Raw genomic sequence first — 19268 nt, forward strand, 5'->3', positions numbered from 1 at the left:
TTTTATTTCTTTTTAAGTAACTTCCATGCCCAACAATGGGGCTCGAACTCACAGCTCCAAGATCAAGAGTCCTATGCTCCACTGACTGAGTGAGCTAGGCGCCCCCAGTGTTGTAATTTTTAGCATACAGATCTATAGGTATTCTGTTATATTTACACCTAAATATTTCCCGTTTTTAGTGTGATTGTAAATGATATTTAAAAATATTTCAATTTCCAGTATTCTAGTATATAGGAATTTGCTAAACTCACTTGTTATAGGAGCTTTTTTGTAGATTCCTTGTGATTTGCTACACAGTCATATCATCTGTGAATATAGACAGTTTAATGCTTTCTTTTCTGGAGACACTTTCATGTTTTCTTTTCCAATATGCTTTAGAAAATTTTTTCCGGGCGCCTGGGTGGCTCAGTTGGTTAAGCGTCTGCCTTCGGCTCAGGTCATGATCCCGGGGTCCTGGGATCGAGTCCTACATCAGGCTCCCCCTGCTCTGCGGGGTGTCTGCTTCTCCCTTTGCCTCTGCCTGCAGCTCCCCCTGCTTGCGCTCTCTCTCTCTCTTTTCAAATAAATAAATAAAATCTTTAAAAAAAATAAAAATTTTTTTCCTTTCCTTATTGCACTGGCTAGACCATCTAGTATGAGGCTGATTAGGAATGAAAATAGTCAGCCTTGCCTTATTGTCACTCAATCTTTCACCATTAAGTATAATGTTAGCTGTAGATTTTTTTTTTTATTTTATTCATTTGAGATGGAGAGAGAGCGAGCATGAGCAGGGGTAGAAGCAGAGGGAGGGGGTGAAGCAGACTCGCCGCTGAGCAGGGAGCCCGATGCGGGGCTCCATCCCAGGACCCTGGGATCATGACCAGAGCCGAAGGCAGACGCTTAACCATCTGAGCCACCCAGGTGCCCCAGCTGTAGATTTTTTAAAGAGTCCCTCTTCAGGTTAAGGAAGTTTCCTTTTATTCCTGGTTTGCTGAGAGTTTTTATCTAGTCTGTTAATGTGGTGAATTAAAGTGATATTCAAATATTGAACTAGATTTGCATATGCCACCCCCATTGATTGTTAGGGATTGTCATCACTGGATTCAGTCGGCTAACATCCGAGGATATTTGTGTATCTGTTCATGAGGAGTATTGGCCTGTGGTTTTCCTTTCTTACAATGTCTTTTTATGGCCTTGTTGTCAGAGTAGTGCTGACCTTTTAGGGTTGGAAAGTGTTCCGCCTTCTACATTCTGGAAGAGACTGTATAGAACCAGTGAAACCATCTGGGCGTGGAGTTTTCTATGTTGGAAGGTTTTTAGCTATGAATTCAATTTCTTTAATAGATATAAAATTATTCAAGTTACCTGTTTCTTCTAAGTTGAAGAATTATTTATAGTAAGAGTTGTTCATGGTAATCTTTTATTATCCTTTTAATGTCTACAGTAATGTCGTCTTTTAAAATTTTTTTCCCAGAGAACCATGTTTGATTTCATTTTTTTTCTGCTTTGTATTTTATTGATTTCTATTTTGCTTTATCCATATTAAAGCTTTTTGGTCAGGTGCCTACACATTTAGGGTTGCTATATCTTTTGGTGAATTGACCTTTTTCATTATTATGTAATGTCCCTATTTATTCCTGGTAATATTTCTTGTTCTCAAGTCTACTTTATTTGGTATTAACATAGCCACTCCAGTTTCCTTTTGATCAGTGTTTACTTGATAGATCTTTTTTCATCCTTTTACTTTTAAGCTATATGTCATTCACTGTATTTAAATTGGATGTCTTGTAAACAGCATATAGTTGAATCATATTTTTAAAATCCAATTTGACAATCTCTCTGTCTTCTAATTCGTATATTTAGACCGGAGGTCAGCAAAGTTTTTCTGTAACAGGTCAGACAGTAAATATTTCAGACTTTGTGAGCCATGTGGACTCTATTGATACTGTTCAATTCTGTCATTTAACTAACAGTTCTGATTCTTTCCTTTGTGATCATCAGTCCTCTAGTGAGCCATCCAGTGAACTTACTGTTTCAGATATCTTTTTCAATTTTGAAACTTCTACTTAGTTTCTTTGTATACTTTCTATTTCTTCAAATGACACTTATTCATTTGAAGTTTTTTTACCTTTACCCCAGAGCACATAGTTATTTTTTAATCTTTTTTTATTTTTTTATTTTTTTATTTTTTATTTTTTTTAAAAGATTTTATTTATTTATTTGAGCAAGAGAGAATGAGAGAGAGCACGAGAGGGAGGAGGGTCAGAGGGAGAAGCAGACTCCCCGCCGAGCAGGGAGCCCGATGCGGGACTCGATCCCGGGACTCCGGGATCATGACCTGAGCCGAAGGCAGTCGCCCAACCAACTGAGCCACCCAGGCGCCCTTTAATCTTTTTTTTAAAGATTTTTATTTATTTATTTGACAGAGAGATAGAGCACAGGTAGGCAAAGTGAGAAGCAGGCTCTCCGCTGAGCAGCAGGGAGCCTGATGCGGGACTCAATCCCAGGACCCTGGGATCATGACCTGAGCCGAAGGCAGACACTTAACGACTGAGCCACCCGGGCGCCCCGAGAGCACATAGTTATAATAGCTGATTTAAAGTCAAATATTCCAGTATCTGATTTGCTTTGGGATTGGATTCTTTTTTCCCTTCCTGATTGGTAAAATTTTTCTTTTTTTTTTTTTTAAGATTTTATTTATGTGAGAGAGAGCACAAGCAGGGGGTGGGACAGAGGGAGAAGCAGATTCCCCATTGAGCAGGGAGCCCGATGCAGGACTCGATCCCAGGACCCCGGGATCATGACCTGAACCCAAGGCGAATGCTTAACTGACTGAGCCACGCAGGTGCCCCAATTTTTCTGTTTCTTTGTATGTCAAGCAAGTTTGGATTGTATCCTATACATTTTTAATAATGTATTTTGGAACTTTGGGTCCTTTCAAAATCCTCTAGAGAATATTTATTTCTTTTGTTTTAGCAGTCACTAGCCTGGTTGGTTTCAAACTGCCAGTTCTGTGGTGCCTTTTTGTGTGATGGTTTTAATTTTAGTTCAGTGTTCGAAGCCTTTGTAATGCTGCTTTGGGTGTGTCCTATCCCTGCAGAGTTCAGGGGTAAGTCTGGGACTTGTGCCATTTATGCGCACTGTTAGGGGAACCCTCCTTAGCTGTTTCCTCTCCAGTATTTGTCTCCCACTCCCTGGCTCCTAAGGGACCCTTTACCTAGTCCTGTGGCCAGAAAGATGGGGTATTTCTAGGAGTTGTAGCTGCCTGTGCTGCCATTGCACAGTTCTGTGTAACTCGGGGTGCCCTCAGGGCAAAGTGGCAGGAGAAAAGAGAGGACAGAAGAACCATACCCCCCCCCCGCCCCCCCCCCTGTGTTCTTCCGACCACTGGCCAGAAAGATGGGGTTTTTCTGGGGGTTTTCACTGCCTGTGTTGCTGCAGTGCAGTTCCCCAACTGGGACTGCCTTCAAGGCCAGGCTGGGAAAGAAAAAAGGGGGTGGTTTCCCTCCATAAGGACATCCTCCAGCAGCCCCTTTCCCTGGTTCTCTGGCCAGAAGGACAAGGTTTCTTTTGCAGTTTTTGCTGCCCTCTCTCCTCTTGTTATTGTTTACATTTGTGGTCCTTAGGTAGTTCTTTGGTTGTTTTGTCCAGAGCTTCTGTAGTCATCATTGTGTGATTGAGGCAACTCTAGGTTTACTCCATCTGAGCCAGCTCCAAAAGTCCCCATCATTCTTTTTAAAAAGTAAAATATTAATACCCCACTCTGAAAAATTTTTTGAGGTAGCTTAACCATCATAGTAACCGTAAGCTGTCTCCACATTTTCCACATCTCTCTGCACACTGGTGAGCTTAGTCACATCGTTTTCATTTCTGCTACTTTATCTTTTTCTCCCCCCCTTCCCTCTTTTTCTTTATTGTAGATCCAGCCAGCTTTTCTCCCAACTTCAAGAAAGGAGTTTGTGTACATGTTTACTACAACCTATAGTTTAGTTCTTCTGTGGACCTTATAATTATGATAATTAACAGATATTTTTTCAGAGCTCAATATATCATGTTAACTGAGTGCTCTGGCACTTTAATAAGCATTATTAAATACTAATTAATGTAAAAAGGAACGTCTCATACTTTTCTCTAATTATAGCTCTAAAATCACTGGAATTAGATCAGCATTCGTGTGAGAAGACTGTCTTTATACAGAAACAAGTTTTAAGATTATAGTCTATTGAGGACTGCAGTGCTTGTTTACTGTGGGGCTAAATTTGAAACTACCCTAATTCTTTGGAACATGAGAATTGGTATATTGAGAAAGGCAGGCTATGGGGTCAAAGACCTAAATAGAAACCTGAAACCTATATTATTCATAACTGTTAGGATAGTCACTGGAACTGTTGTTAGGAGTGGTTCAATATAGATTATTTCACTAAATTTCTCCATGAATGCCACATAACAGATTAGTTAGAGAAGTACAGTTACCTTACGGTTTTGTCATTTTGCTCTACATTTAAATAAAAGGAAAGGGTTAAATCTGTTATATTTAACTAACTCTTGGCCTGTCATTCATTAATAAAAATGGAGCTCTTTAAAACTCTTACACTTTATCCTCAGGATTCTGAAATATGGATGATCGTGGACTGATACCTATCTCTTCTATTTCTTATTTTGTCTGCTAAAATGTCTGATCTCTGCTTTTTCCCCTGCCCCTTCCTCTCCCTTCCCCCAACATTGTTTATTACTCACTATTGTTTCTGACTGATATTCAGATCAATTATACAACATAATATGTTTAAAAATGAATCTCCCAAATTCCATTTAATATATAACTATGTTCCTGAGCATTTAGTGAGCACTTAGCGTATACCAGGTATTTTGTGGAGCCCTTCACATTTATTGTCTAATCATCACAACAGCCATCTGGGGTGGGTACTGTTTTACAGATGAGGACATGAAGCCACAAAGAGGTTGAATGACATGTCCAAGATACTCAGCTAGTAAGTATCACGATCGGGAATTGAACACAGGCAATCTTACTCTGAAACCTATACTTTTTTTTTAAGCTTAAGTTTCCCCACAAGGAGAATTTTATTGACAGCACTAGTCTATTTTCCTCTTAAAAGCCCAGTTGCAACCAAATGAAGTGAACATACCTCAAAATTTTATTGTCTTCATAATATAACAAAATATGAAGCTTAGAACTGGATCACGTATTCTTTTCTCTTCGTATCTCCTCCCAGTTCATACTGCTTGCATCTCTTAATAGCCAGCATTCTCTTAGATCTGCAGTTAGGCTCAACATAATCTTCTTTGGAGTTTTAGCCTTTTTCCAGAAAACCCACTTAGTCTGCCCATCATAGCCACTCTTCCTGTCATAACTTTGCTTTCTCTGGGTGTAAAGAGAATCTTTGCCTTTCTTGTACTGTGTCACTTTGTGGGGTTGGTACTTACAGAAACTTTCTTGCAGAAAGTCTGGTGGGTTTGGGACCATTCATCGTGTTTGTGAGAGTACTATCAGCATGGGGGGAAAAAATGAAGCCTACGTTCTTTTTTTAAATATTTTTATTTATTTTTTGACAGAGACAGCGAGAGAGGAAACACAAGCAGGGGGAGTGGGAGAGGGAGAAGCAGGTCCCCCGCTGAGCAGGGAGCCCGATGTGGGGCTCAATCCCAGGACCCTGGGATATGACCTGAGCCAAAGGCAGACGCTCAACAACTGAGCCACCCAGGTGCCCCTGAAGCCTACATTCTTAATGATAGTCTGGTGCATGGGGGAATTTAAAATCACCATTGTAGTGTTTATCTGCTGAAGAAATACATACTTTTTTTTTAAGTAGTGGAGCCCAACACAGGGCTTAAACTCATGACCCTGAGAGCAAGACCTGAGCCAAGATCAAGAGTCAGGCACTTAACTGACCGAGCCACCCAAGTGCCCCTGAAGAAATCTTATAGTAGATTTTTTTCTTCTTGGGGGTGCCTGGGTAGATCCGTCAGTTAAGGGTCGAACTCTTGATTTCGGCTCAGGTCGTGATCTCAGGGTTGTGGGATCAAGCCTGCATCAGATTCTGTGCCCAGTGGGGAATCTACTTGAGACTGTCTCTCCCTCCCTCTCTTTCCCTTCTCCCCCGACCCGCGCCCCCTGCATATGCCCATGCGCACTCTCTCTGTCAAATAAATAAACACATCTTAAAAAAAAGAAAAACAGGGCACCGTCCATTAAGCGTCCGACTCTTGGTTTTGGCTCAGGTCATGATCTCATGGGTTGAGGTGTCAAACCCAGAGTTGAGCTGGAGTCTGCCTCCACTGGGCTCAGTAGGGAGTCTGCTTAAAGATTCTCTTCTTTTGCCCCTACCCCTGCTCACATGCCTGTGCACGTTTTCTCTCTTTCTCAAATAAATAAATGAATCTTTAAAAAATAAATTTTTAAAAAAATTTTAAAAAGTATATTTTGATCGAAGATTCATTAATTAACATCCCTTTAAAATGTCACCTTTAGGGGTGCCTGGATGGCCCAGTCAGTTAAGCATCTGCCTTCAGCCCAGGTCATGATCACAGGGTCCTGGGATGGAGCTCCATGTTGGGCTCCCTGCTCAGCGGGAAGTCCGCTTGGCCCTCTGCCCCTCCCCCTGCTCGTGCTCTCTCCCTCACTCTCAAATAAATAAGTAAAATCCTAAATAAAATGCCAGCTTTATACATTTGACTGTGATCAGGTTTTTCTCTTTTACATGAGAAACAATACATCATCAAGTAGAAGCTATTCTTCCCTTCTTACTGAAAGTACATGTTATGTGTAATGAACTATTTGTCTTTGTCAGAAAAAAAAATTCTTAATAGAGAGTTGTAAAAGTTGTAAGGTATGAGTAGAAGTTAAGAAATTAAAAACAATTAACAAAGGCCAAAAATATAAAAATCAAAACTGGAGATCACTTAAAAAAAAAAGCCAGATTACCTGAAAATTTGTTTCTTTTATAGAAGCACATGTTAATCTGAAGGAGGAGCATCAACAAATATCTTCAAAGGGTAAATTGATTCTCTTACCTTTAATGTAATGTATGTCTGTGACAAAGGACAGCTACTTAACCATACTGATGGAACTTACTGGAAAGATTTCTGTGTAAATATCTAGGCAAAGAAGCAAGCCCATATGATTTGCTGAACACTCTCTTAGTGGCATGAGAAATATATATCTGATGTATAATACCCAGTGATAACACCATTGGTTTTTTTGTACTTTGTAGCAGGGAGTATGACGTGGAACATGTCTTGGCTAATGAATTACCAACCAGTGTCCTGAGTAGTCAGACATAATAACCTGAAAGCTTGTTCATGAATGAGTAACATATGTATACAGCTTAATATATTTGAATTTTATAGCTGGTTTTTGAGATCCCAGTTTTTGCTAGTTTCAGTTTCATGTCCAGAGTAGAAGGAAGGATGTGTATATTAATATTCAATATCTGGATTCCATTACTAGTTTGTGTATGTACCATTAAGGTGATGATTGCTCACTTTAAAAAGGATTTATGTTTTTTTGATTAATGTTTGCAAATAAAACCAAAGCTTACCATTGTGTATATTCCAGTAAGTATTTCATGTTCTTATATAAAGTTAAATTCCACTTAATGATAAGCATTCAGACCTTTTATGAGAAGCCTTAGTCAACAGCACACTTATTTCAAGCGATATTTATTAAATGTTGCTGACATATTACTTATTTGCCAAAATTTTATATCAAAATAAGTATTAACCCCTTCAAAATTAAGTTCATAAAATTAAGTACTTATAGAAGTGATTGCTCAAAAAATGTTGGAAATTATTCTTTAATTTACCTCCAGAGTGTGCAGCACATTTAGATGAATATCATCAGTAGCAGCAGGATTTTCCTTGAAAGTAGTTTTGGTTTTGGGAAATATAAAATTTGTTCGATGCCAGTCTGCATAATAAGATAGCTCATCATTTTATTCAATACTATTTTATATCAAAAGCAGGTGATACTATAAAGTAATGACAATTTTATTATGATTCATAAACTTGACTCTTAAGCAGTACCAAAAGAAAAGTTCTAAAATTATTTAAAGAAAGCACTGTTGGGTGCCTGGGTGGCTCAGTTGGTTAAGCGACTGCCTTCGGCTCAGGTCATGATCCTGGAGTCCCGGGATCGAGGGCCGCATCGGGCTCCCTGCTCAGCAGGGAGTCTGCTTCTCCCTCTGACCCTCTCCCCTCTCATGCTCTCTCTCTATCTCATTCTCTCTCTCAAATAAATAAATAAAATCTTTAAAAAAAAAAAAAGTACTGTTGGCACCTTACTCCTGTCGGAGTGGCTAGAATCAAAAAGACAATCAAAAGACAGTGTTGGCAAGGTTGCAGAGAAAGGGAAGCCCTCATGCACTGTTGGTAGGGATGTAAATTGGTGCAGCCACTGTGGAAAACAGTATGGAGGTTCCTCGAAAAATTAGAAATACTGTATGATCTGGTAATTCCATTATTGAGTATTGACCTAAAGAAAACAAAATGCTAATTCAGAAAGATATATGCACCCCTATGTTTATTGCAGCATTATTTACAATAGCCAAAATATGGAAGCTACCCAAGTGTCTATCAATAGATGAATGGATAAAGAAGATATGTGTGTGTGTGTGTGTGTGTGTGTGTGTGTGTGTGTGTGTGTGTACACTCAGCCATAGAAAAGAATGAGATCTTACCATTTGCAACAGCATGGATGGATCTAGAGGGATGGATGCATACTAAGTGAAATGCATCAGACAGAGAAAGACAAATACAATGTGATTTCACTTACATGTAGAATCTAAAAACAAACAAAAAAACCAGACTCTTGAGGCGCCTGGGTGGCTCAATCAGTTAAGCGTTGGACTCTTGGTTTTGGCTCAGGTTGTGATCTCAGGGTCATGAGATGGAACCCCTCGTCGGCTCTGTGATTAGTGTGGAGTCTGCTTGAGATTCTCTCCTTCCCTCTGCCCCTTCCCCTGCTCTCTCTTTAAGACAAAGAAATAAATCTTAAGGGAAAAAACAAAACAAAAAACCAGACTCTTAAATGCAGAGAACAAACTGGTGGTTGCCAGAGGGAAGGTGCCTGGGGTGATGAGTGAAATAGGTGAAGGGGGTTTAGAGGTACAAGCTTCCAGTTATAAAATAAATAAGTCACAGAGATGAAAAGTGTGGCATAGGGAGTTTAGTGAATAATATTTTAATAATGTATGATGACAGACGGTAACTATACTTACTGTGGTCAGCACTAAGTAATATAAAAAATTGTTGGATCAATATGTTATACATCTGAAACTAATATAACATTGTATATTAATTATATTCAGTTTTTTTAAAAAAGCTTTGTTGGGATAAGATACGGAAGGATCTTATACTCATCTACATTTTAAAATTCTGATATCTGAGCCACCTGGGTGGCTCAATCAATTAAGAGTCTGCCTTCAGCTCAGGTCATGATCCCAGGGTCCTGGGATCGAACCCTGCATTGGGCTCCCTGCTCAGCAGAGAGAGCCTGCTTCTCCCACTCCCTCTGCCACTCCTCCTGCTTGTGCGTGCGCTCTCTCTCTCTCTCTTTCTATCTCTATCAAATAAATAAAATCTTCAAAAAAAAATAAAATTCTGATATAGTTATACCTCATAAAGTAAAATGATGTTGACCATCTTTTGAAAGTTGTAATTAGGCTTAACGTTTAGTTTCAGTGCTATGGACATCCCAAAAGTAATTGCCTTTAAAAATTATTATGGCACTGTTCATAAATAATAGCATGACTAACACCCTTTAATAACGTGTTAACCCATGCTCTTACCTAAACTCTTAGTGTAACCTGTCACCTAATTTAGTATATATATGTTACCTATTGAATTTATAAAAAAGCATGTGTATAATTATCTTAAAAGAAGACTAAAAGGTTATAATTTATTTCCATTAAAAAAAAATCTTTTTGTTAGGGTGCCTGGGTGGCTCAGTCGGTTAGGTGTCTGACTCTTGATTTTGGCTCAGGTCATGATCTCAGGGTCCTGAGATCGAGCCCCACATTGCACTCTGCACTGGGTATGGAGCCTGCTAAAGAGTCTCTCTCCCTCTCTCTCCGCCCCCCCCTCCAACTCGCACACACTGTCTCTCAAAAAAATCCCACTTTTTGTCAGAAAATAATTAATTGCTATAACTTTTTAAATGAAATGCCTCATTAAAAAATTATAGAAGTGAAGGCCATTTTTTGCCTTCAACATTTATTTGTTGAGTATTTGCTAGATTTCTGGCCTTCTATTGATTTTTAGCAGTTCAGAGATCTAAGATATAGCCCCAGCCTTCAAGAATTCACAGCCAGTGGAAAATGAATAACAATCAATGACAGCAGGGCTTGGTTTACATTTTCTGTAAAGGGCCAGATAGCAAATATTTTAGGCTTTGAGGGCCATATGGTTTCTTTTGCAATTATTCAACCCTGGTGTCAGCATGAAAGCAGCCATAGATAATCTATGAACAAATGAGCGTGGCTATGTTCCAATGCATTTTTATTTACAAAAATAGGCACCAGCCCTGTACTGTAATTTGCTGATGTCTGAATTATGGTATAGTGAGGTGTAAGACCTATGGTAGAAAGACACCCAGTGTGTGGTGTGTTTGATAGGAAAAGAGGACACAGAAATCTCAAGGAAGAGGGGGCTTCCAAGCTGAGTCTCGAGAAACAAGGTGTTATCCAGGAGAAGCAGCATGGAGGGCCCATGGATTCATTAACTCATGCAAAGTATCAGCAGAGAGAGAGATGGGAGCCCAGGTAAGTGTTAAGTGGGTACCTTATGAAAATGTAATCATTCAGATCCTTGCCAATAGCATCTTTCTAAATAGTATTGGAAATTGTAGCTACCAGAATTCTGTGATTTACTTCACATGGGTAGCTTTTCTTTTTTTTTTTTTAAGATTTTATTTTTAAGTAATTGCTACACCCCATGTGGGGCTCGAACCTACAACCCTGAGATCAAGAGTTGCACAGTCCACTGACTGAGCCAGCCAGATGCCCCACATGGGCAGCTTCTTAACATCTATAAATATGAAGAATTACATCATGGTTATATATATTAAAATGGAAGCAGACCCAAAATTGCCTTGTCTTTAGAGAAAATAAGATGTTTTAGTTCATTTATTTCACATTTTTGAGACCATACTAAACTAGTCCCCCAGCTCACAAAGAAAACCTACATGAAAAAATGATGGGTGCAACCATCTCAGTATTGGACACCAGAGTACTACATTTTGAATTTATTAATTTTTATCAAAATATTGCATACAAAAGTATACACATAGGAAAATACACATATTGGCAGGGTACAGCTCAGTGATTTTCACAAACTAAATACAGTCATGTTACCACAAGGCTACATTTTAATTGTCCAACATTACTAATTCAAGATTCTTGGACTGCTTTTCAAACTTAATTATTTTTCTTTTTTTTTTTTTTAAAGATTTTATTCATTTGACAGAGAGACACAGCAAGAGAGGGAACATAAGCAGGGGGAGCGGGAGAGGGAGAAGCAGGCTTCCCGCCGAGCAGGGAGCCCGATGCGGGGCTGGATCCCAGGACCCTGGGATCATGACCTGAGCTGAAGGCAGATGCTTGACGACTAAGCCACCGAGGCACCCCAGACTTGATTATTTTTCATCTCTGAGCTTTCAGTCAGTTCTTTGGCTTAACATCCTTACTGCTAATAATTTATTTTGTGTAAGGAACCGAGTGGGCACCTACAACCTGCCAACTTTTTTCTCTTAGGCTTGTTTAGCGTTCAGCTCTCTTTCGTTGACCACTGCAGCCCAGGCTTCTAATTTCCAGAAAATGCCCCTTATTCCAAAATCATCCATTTCTCCTCTGAGTCTCTCCACCTCCAGTAATGCTTTCAAACTGAAGGTAGCAACTCAGTGGGTCTTCAAATAAATTTAGTGAGTTGGACTTGTGACCAGTATTTAAAAAGAGCCTCGTGGAGGGACAAAAAAAGAGGCAAAGAGAAAGAAATGGAAGCGTGCATTGTAAGCATTATAAGCTTCACTGTTTTGTGAAACGTTGTATTTAGTTTTTCATTTATATAAAATTTATTTTTTACTATAGGTCATGGTCTTAAAAGTTAAAAGTCATAAATCTCATTTCAGTAATTTAAAAATACTACTTAACATTAATGTCAGACTGTTAATAGTCATAGACCTTCTTTAAATCAATAAAATGGAAATGTATTGGCTGCAGGAAGTCTTTTCTCTCTCGGAGGAACACTCCATCTCATTTTAAGATGCCAGTGTGACTCAGAGATGTTACAGGCAGATAGCCCTCATGAATGTAAACACAACAGTCCTTTACCCAATGTAGCAAACTGAATCCAGCGGTATAGAAAAAGGATAACGTGTCTTGACCAATTGGAGTTTATGCCAGGAATGCAAAGTAAGGGTTGGAGTAATATTCAAAAACCAGTTTAATTCATTATATTAATCGAATAAAGTAGAAAACTTTGATCATCCTTAACAGGTACAGAAAAGCATTTGGCAAAATTAAACTCTCCTTCATTAAAAAAAATTACAGCAAACTAGGAAAGAACTTCCTTACTGAGAAAGGGCGTATTCAAAAACCCTATGGTTAAGACACCTATAACATTCAGAACAAAGCAAGGCCATCTCCTTTCAACCACTGGTATTTAACATTGTATTTGGGGTCCTAGCCAGCTTCTAGCCTGCAGGAAGGCCAGAAAAAGAAACAAAAGGCATAAAGATTGGAAAGAAGTAAAACTGTTTGCAGATAATGTGATCGAGTATGTTAAATGGTTAAAATTTTAAAGCCTCATATTATCAAATGTTGATAATGGTATAGAGCTACTAGTACTCATATACTGCTGTTGGGTGTGTAAGATGGTACAGTCACTGTGGAAAACAAACAGTTTTTTTTTTTATAGCTAAACCTTACACAGAAAGACTTGTACCTGAATGCTCATAGCAGCTTTATGTATAATAGACCAAAATTGGAAATAACCCCAATGTCCACCAGTGGGTGAATGGGTAAACAAATTGTGATATGTCTATGCAATAGAACACCATTCAGCAAAAAAGAGGAATAAACAACTGATAAATGCAAAGCATAGATAAATCTCAAAACATTGCTATAAGCAAAAGAATCCTTACACAAAAGTGTTGTGTATTATCTGATTCCATTTATATAAAATCCTAGTACAGGAAAAAAAAGTCTTTCCAGGAACAAGAAGCACATCAGCCCCTGCTTGGGACCAAGAGTGATATATTGACTTCAGAGGAGCATAAGAGAACTTTTCTGGGATTTTAAAATGTTCTGTATCTTGTCCTTGGTGGTAGTTACTAGAATTTTTGCACTGTGAAAACTCATTGTGTCTTATTGTATGTAAACTATACCTCAATAAAGTAGATTTTTTAAAAGAGATTTAGACATTTAATTTAAAAACAAGTAGACGAAATCACTGTTAGAAGAAAAAGAACTCTACAGATTAAAAAATTCCTTTGGGATGATGAACAAATTCTGGAGATAGATGAAGGTGATGGTTGCAGAACAGTGTGAATGCACTTAATGCTATAGAACTCTACACTTAAAAATGGTTAAAATGGTAAGTAAATTTTATGTATATTTTATCACATTAAAAAAAAGGTTAAAAAAAAGAAAATGGCTATGAAAACAAACCAAAACTTTCAGGAATTAGAAGAATATATAGGGGGTTTTTTTGTTTGTTTTTTGTTTTTTTAATTTTCACATGGCATGTGATTTGTGCCCCTCAAAAATATCTTTTAAAGGATTAAGGCAGGGTCTAAAATATTACAAGCTTGTGTAATTTCTTTGATCAAAGGTAAAAATGCTTAATCTAATTATAAATGAGAAATGTCTAATATGTTGGCCTCTCTTCATTAAACACAGCCAAGATCAGGATTCTGGCCTTGAAGCATTTATGCTTTGAGTGTCATATGTGAATATAAACTAGAAGTATTACTTGGCCAAGTGTCACTTCCTGTAATTCAGAATATCCCAGCAATTGTATTTCTAGAACTGAATTTAGATGGAAAGCTCTGTCTCTTAAAATGCTCTGCCCTTTTAAAAAGTTTTTAGTTAGTGATTGCCTCCTGATATATTTTTTTAAGGTTTTATTTATTCATTAGAGAGAGAGAGCATGAGCAGGGGAAGAGGCAGAGGGAGAGGGAGAAGCAAGATTCCCCACTGAGCTGGGAGCTGGACTCAGGATCGATCCCAGGACCCTGAGATCATGACCTAAGCTGAAGGCAGATGCTTAACTATCTGAGCCACCCAGGTGCCCCCCTCCTGATATTTTTAAAGCTAAAAGGTTTATACTCAGTTTGCTCTTTATTTGCAATTTCTAAATCAACCTAGGTCTAAAACTAGATGAATTTGGTTAAAATTATTTTCATTACTTACTGTTCTTCGTTTGCCTGTCTTCATCAGAGTAAAACTTACTGTAGTTTCTTGATGATATTGGCATGAATTTCTCAGCCAGAAAGGAGGATCTGAGGATGATACTGCTTGGGAATATGACTGCTTTCTTGCTTGGTGATTTGCTTCCACTTCCAGGTTTTGAGAATAATAGGCAGTTAAAAGATCTGCATGCCAGGTGCCTGGGTGGCACAGTCGATTAAGAGTCTGCCTTCAGCTCAGGTCATGATCCCAGGGTCCTGGGATGGAGCCCCACATCAGGCTCCCTGCCCAGCGGGAAGCCTGCTTCCCCCTCCCTCTCCTCCCTCTGCCTGCCACTCCCCCTGCTTGTGCTCTCTCTCTCTCTCTGTGTCAAATAAGAAAAATTTAAAAAAAAAAAAAAAAAGATCTGCATGCCAAAAGGAGTTTGTGATTGGCTAGATTGTGATATAGGAAGTAGATGTCTTTGCAGAGCTTGAAATGCAGAAGAATGGGAGCATCTATGTGAAAATGTTTCAAGGAGGAAAACATTTTCTCTTTACGGTTCATTCTGCTCTAGGTAAACACCACCAAGTGAGTGAAACACAGAATGTGATTGCATCAGACAAAGCAGCAGAAATACCAGTTGCCCATGAACATGAGCACAACCATGACCACACACAGCTGCATGCCTATATTGGTGTTTCCCTCGTGCTGGGCTTCGTTTTCATGTTGCTGGTAGACCAGATTGGCAGCTCCCATGTGCATTCTACTGATGGTAAGTGGCTCCAAGGCTTTCTGGGCGGTGCAATAAATTTACGGTTTAGAAAGTCACAGGTGATTGAATAATTCAGCATATATCAATGGCCTTAAAGCTTTAGTGCCAAAAGCTCGTGTCTTTCTTGGGTTCTAAGGAACATTTTATTCAGTTGGGGGAGCTGGTGAGTTGTGACATGTGGCACAAGAGAGTGCTTATTGAGTTATTACCATGCTTACCTTAAAGCTGTCTCATTTGGTTGAGAGTCTGGGGCAGAAATTCTTAACCTTTTTTGTGCCGTGGAGCCCTTAGGCATTCTGAAGCCTGTGGACCTTTTATTGGAATCATGTTTTTAAATATGTAAACCGTAACGCATAGGATTACAGAGAAAACCCGATTATATTGAAATACAGTTCCAAAACATTAAAAACAAATTTATGATATAGTAATATGTCTTCTTTATTGATGCATTAATTAGCCAGATAATATATTTAAATAATATGCAAGGTGGAGTTAAATTTTATTTTTTAGGACAGCAGCATGACAGCTTTTGTTCCTTAGCTTGGCTAAAAACATTAAATTGTAAGACAAGCTTCAACAAGGCAACAGAGTGTCAAGTTGAACATCCAGTTGATTTGGTTATTTGTTTTGATGGTTACTAGTATAGAAATTCCTGCTTCACAAAGATATTTTCTTACAGATACACTTAAACACATTCATAGCTTGCTTTCCAAGGAAAAATACACTTCCTCAACTACAACTACAATTCTCCAAGACTTAAAATTTAACTCTAGGCATAGTAACTTAAAAAAAAATTTTTTTTTAATTGTTTATTTTTTTTTAAAGTAAACTCTACCCCCAACATGGGGCTCGAACCCATGACTCCCAAGATCAAGAATCACATGTTCCACACCTACTAAGCCAAGCCAGGCACCCCCAGATATAGTAACTTTTTTTTTATGTTATGTTAATCACCATACATTACATCATTAGTTTTTGGGGTTTTTTTTTAAAGATTTTATTTATTTATTTGACAGAGAGGGACATAGCCAGAGAGGGAACACAAGCAGGGGGAGTGGGAGAGGGAGAAGCAGGCCTCCTCCGGAGCAAGGAGCCCCGTGCGGGGCTCGATCCCAGGACCCTGGGATCATGACCTGAGCCGAAGGCAGACGCTAAACGACTGAGCTACCCAGGCGCCCACATCATTTGTTTTTGATGTAGTGTTCCATGATTCATTGTTTGCGTTTAACACCCAGTGCTCCATGCAGAACGTGCCCTCTTTTAATACCCATCACCAGGCTAACCCATCCTCCCACTCCCATCCCCTCTAGAACCCTCAGTTTGTTTTTCAGAGTCCATAGTAGATATAGTAACTTTTTTGTCTTAAGGTCAATGAATTCATTAGGAAACAGGACAGGTGAACATAGGGGATGGGAAGAAAAAAATAAGATAAAAACAGAGAGGGAGGCAAACCATAAGAAACTCTGTAACTATACGAAACAAACTGAGGTTTGCTGGAGGGGAGGTTGGGGGGGGTGGGGTAATTGGGTGATGGGCATTAAGGAAGGCACATGATGTAATGAGCACTGGGTGTTATATACAACTGATGAATCACTAAATTCTACCCCTGAAACTAATAATACACTATATATTAACTAAATTGAATTTAAATAAAAATTTTTTTTAAAAAAGATCAGTGAATTCATCTTTGGCTGGGTCAACGTCTTGATATGGTTTATATTAAATAAAAAAAGATTCTGATCCATGATACAACTTTAATGCCACCATGATAGAATAAATTTGGAAGAGTTACATCAAACTCCTAGGGTTTGGTGATAGAGGGGTTTATAGATACCTGTTTTCAAATACACTGACAGAGAACTTTGCAGATAGGAGCTGCTGGAGAGCAGCATAGATGTCTTGGTCCTCCGTGAGAGATCCCATGACTTTTGCTGTTAGTGGCTGAATGACTGTAGGTGCAGAGTTGCCTGGTAGTTGCCCAACTTCGTCACATGAGCATCTACAGACAAGAAGACTGTAGTCCTGCAGTGTGGTGGCAGTTTATACACCCTTAATTTAAAGTAGTGATGAGTGAAAGCAGTGATATAAAGAGGTCTACAACTGTAAAATAACCTGAAATTATCTGATTACTCCTGGCAATAAAGTATAGGTAGTGCCAGTGTTTGTAGTTTATGGTCTGTATTCATAATCAAAGGAAATGATGGATTTCCTTTAGAGGTTAGTAAAAATTAAAATGCGCTTTTTTCCAAGTTAGGGTCACAGGCGCCGCCTGCATTCCACCTGTGTTCTTCTACATGGATCCCAGGTTAAGAATGCCTGGCCTACAAAAAAGATCTGTGGAAAAGCAGGCAAAAGACATGAACAGATAGTTCATAAAAAGATAATTAAAATGGTCCTTAAACATATGAAAAGATGTTCAATTTCACTTTGGAATGCAAATCAAAAGTCTGCTGAGATGCCATTTCTTACCTGTCAGGCAAAAATTCAAAAGCTTGACAATATACTTTGTTATCAAAGCTACATGAAACACACCCTCATCTATTGCTGTGGGAGTACAAAATTGTATGGCCCCTGCAGAGGGGACTTTGGCCATATCAAATAAGACTACATTTGTATTTATCCTTCAACCCCAAAATTGCACTTCTGGGAGTTTATTCTGATAATGCAGCTCCAATATGAAAATACACATGCACAAGATTATTCAGTGCAGCATTATTTATCATTGTAAAACCACTTTTAAATGTCCAGTCATGGAAATTGGTTGAATGAAGTGTGATGTGTGCATATTAATGGAGTTCTAGGTAGCTGTGAAAAAGAATGAGGAATCAGATCTCTGTGAATTGATAGGGAGAGATTTCTAGGAGCTATTTTTAAGTGGGGGGGGGGCGGAAAAGCCGAAATGTAAATTAATATCTATCATAGACTACATTTTGGGTAAGAAACTGGGGGAATAAAACACATATGTCTGCTTATTTTTACAAAAAGGAAACATGAAACCTCACGTAGGCAACAGAGTTACCCAGAAGAGGTGGGGGCAGGGCAGGATGGGGTAGAAGAGTTTCAGGAGGGCGTGGCACTTCCCTGGGCACGCCTCTTTGATAGGGTTTGATTTTTGGAAACATGCTGCTATTTCCCATATTCAAAAAATAAAATGAAATCAACAAGGATAGGGGAAGTTAACTGCAGCAGATGAACTGTAATTCAAATGAATAACACAATCACACTGAAGGGGATTTAAAAAAAAAAAGTGACATATGAATGTAGTATTTGACTATATATTTTTGGTTTTGGATGGAGCTGGGGGAGAAGCATAAACAATTACCAAACTCTTTTTAGTAGGCTTTGCTTTTTGTGATGGCACAGGTGAAAATTCTGAAACAACGTTTTAGGTGTATTCTAGGATTGCACAAGTGTTACTGTCATTTGAGTGTGTTGCTGTTGGTGGAAGCAGAGTTCTCACTGTGGAAGACGGGACGTACAAATATGGAATGGGGGAAGGCAAGAAAGAACCCCTATAGGGATGGACTGGAATTGGAGCTATTGGACTCATGATTTCTAAAATGTATATGTGTATATGTGTGTATATGTGTACATATATACGTGTGTGTTTATGTATACATGTATGTATGTCCTAGCTCTGTCTGCAGAGAGGGCCTAGAAGTAAAGACACCCCACTAGCAATGAGCATACCAGGGCTCTTCAGAGAAATGGCTGATTCCAGGACAGGGGCAGGGTAAGTACAAAATGAGCTTGGAACATCTAGTGCTCAAAAAAAAAAAAAAGTAGGAAGGAAGAAAATGGAAACTTGTCATAGAGTATAGAACCAGCTTGAAGGGGTTCCCGCTGGCCAGATCTGAGACAGTTTGAGCACCAAAATAATTATGAACAGTAATGAAGCAAAAACCATTGAGAAAATGGGAAGCGCTGAGCACATCCACGTGAGAGAGGAGGAGGAGGGAGAACACTTGCTTCCGGTGGGTTGCTAAATGTCGACTTGTAAGTGTGGAAAGAGTGCAGGCAAAAGAAAATCTTTTTGCAAGGTTCATGGTAAAAATTGGCGCAGGCCAGAATCAGCGAATGTTAAATCCAGGGGGTAAAATTTTTATTTGTTTATT

General features: G+C 38.9%; 1 protein-coding gene across 3 annotated transcripts in view; it reads left to right on the forward strand.

Moving 5' to 3' along the window:
• SLC39A9 (solute carrier family 39 member 9) overlaps positions 1-19268 on the forward strand; it is a 55562-nt gene that overhangs the window by 25138 nt on the left and 11156 nt on the right. The window contains exons 3-4 of one of the 3 annotated variants that reach the window (XM_025869798.2): positions 6943-6990; positions 14956-15153. The exons of 1 other annotated variant lie outside the window; for it this stretch is intronic. In XM_025869798.2, coding sequence (XP_025725583.1) covers positions 6943-6990; positions 14956-15153 — 246 coding nt within the window. The remainder of the gene's footprint in view (positions 1-6942; positions 6991-14955; positions 15154-19268) is intronic. One more of the 3 variants, XM_025869799.2, reaches the window with a different exon arrangement.

Source organism: Callorhinus ursinus, unplaced genomic scaffold (assembly GCF_003265705.2).
Source record: "Callorhinus ursinus isolate GAN/ISIS: 27379988/994484 unplaced genomic scaffold, GSC_fseal_2.0 scaffold8, whole genome shotgun sequence".
NCBI lineage: Eukaryota > Metazoa > Chordata > Mammalia > Carnivora > Otariidae > Callorhinus > Callorhinus ursinus.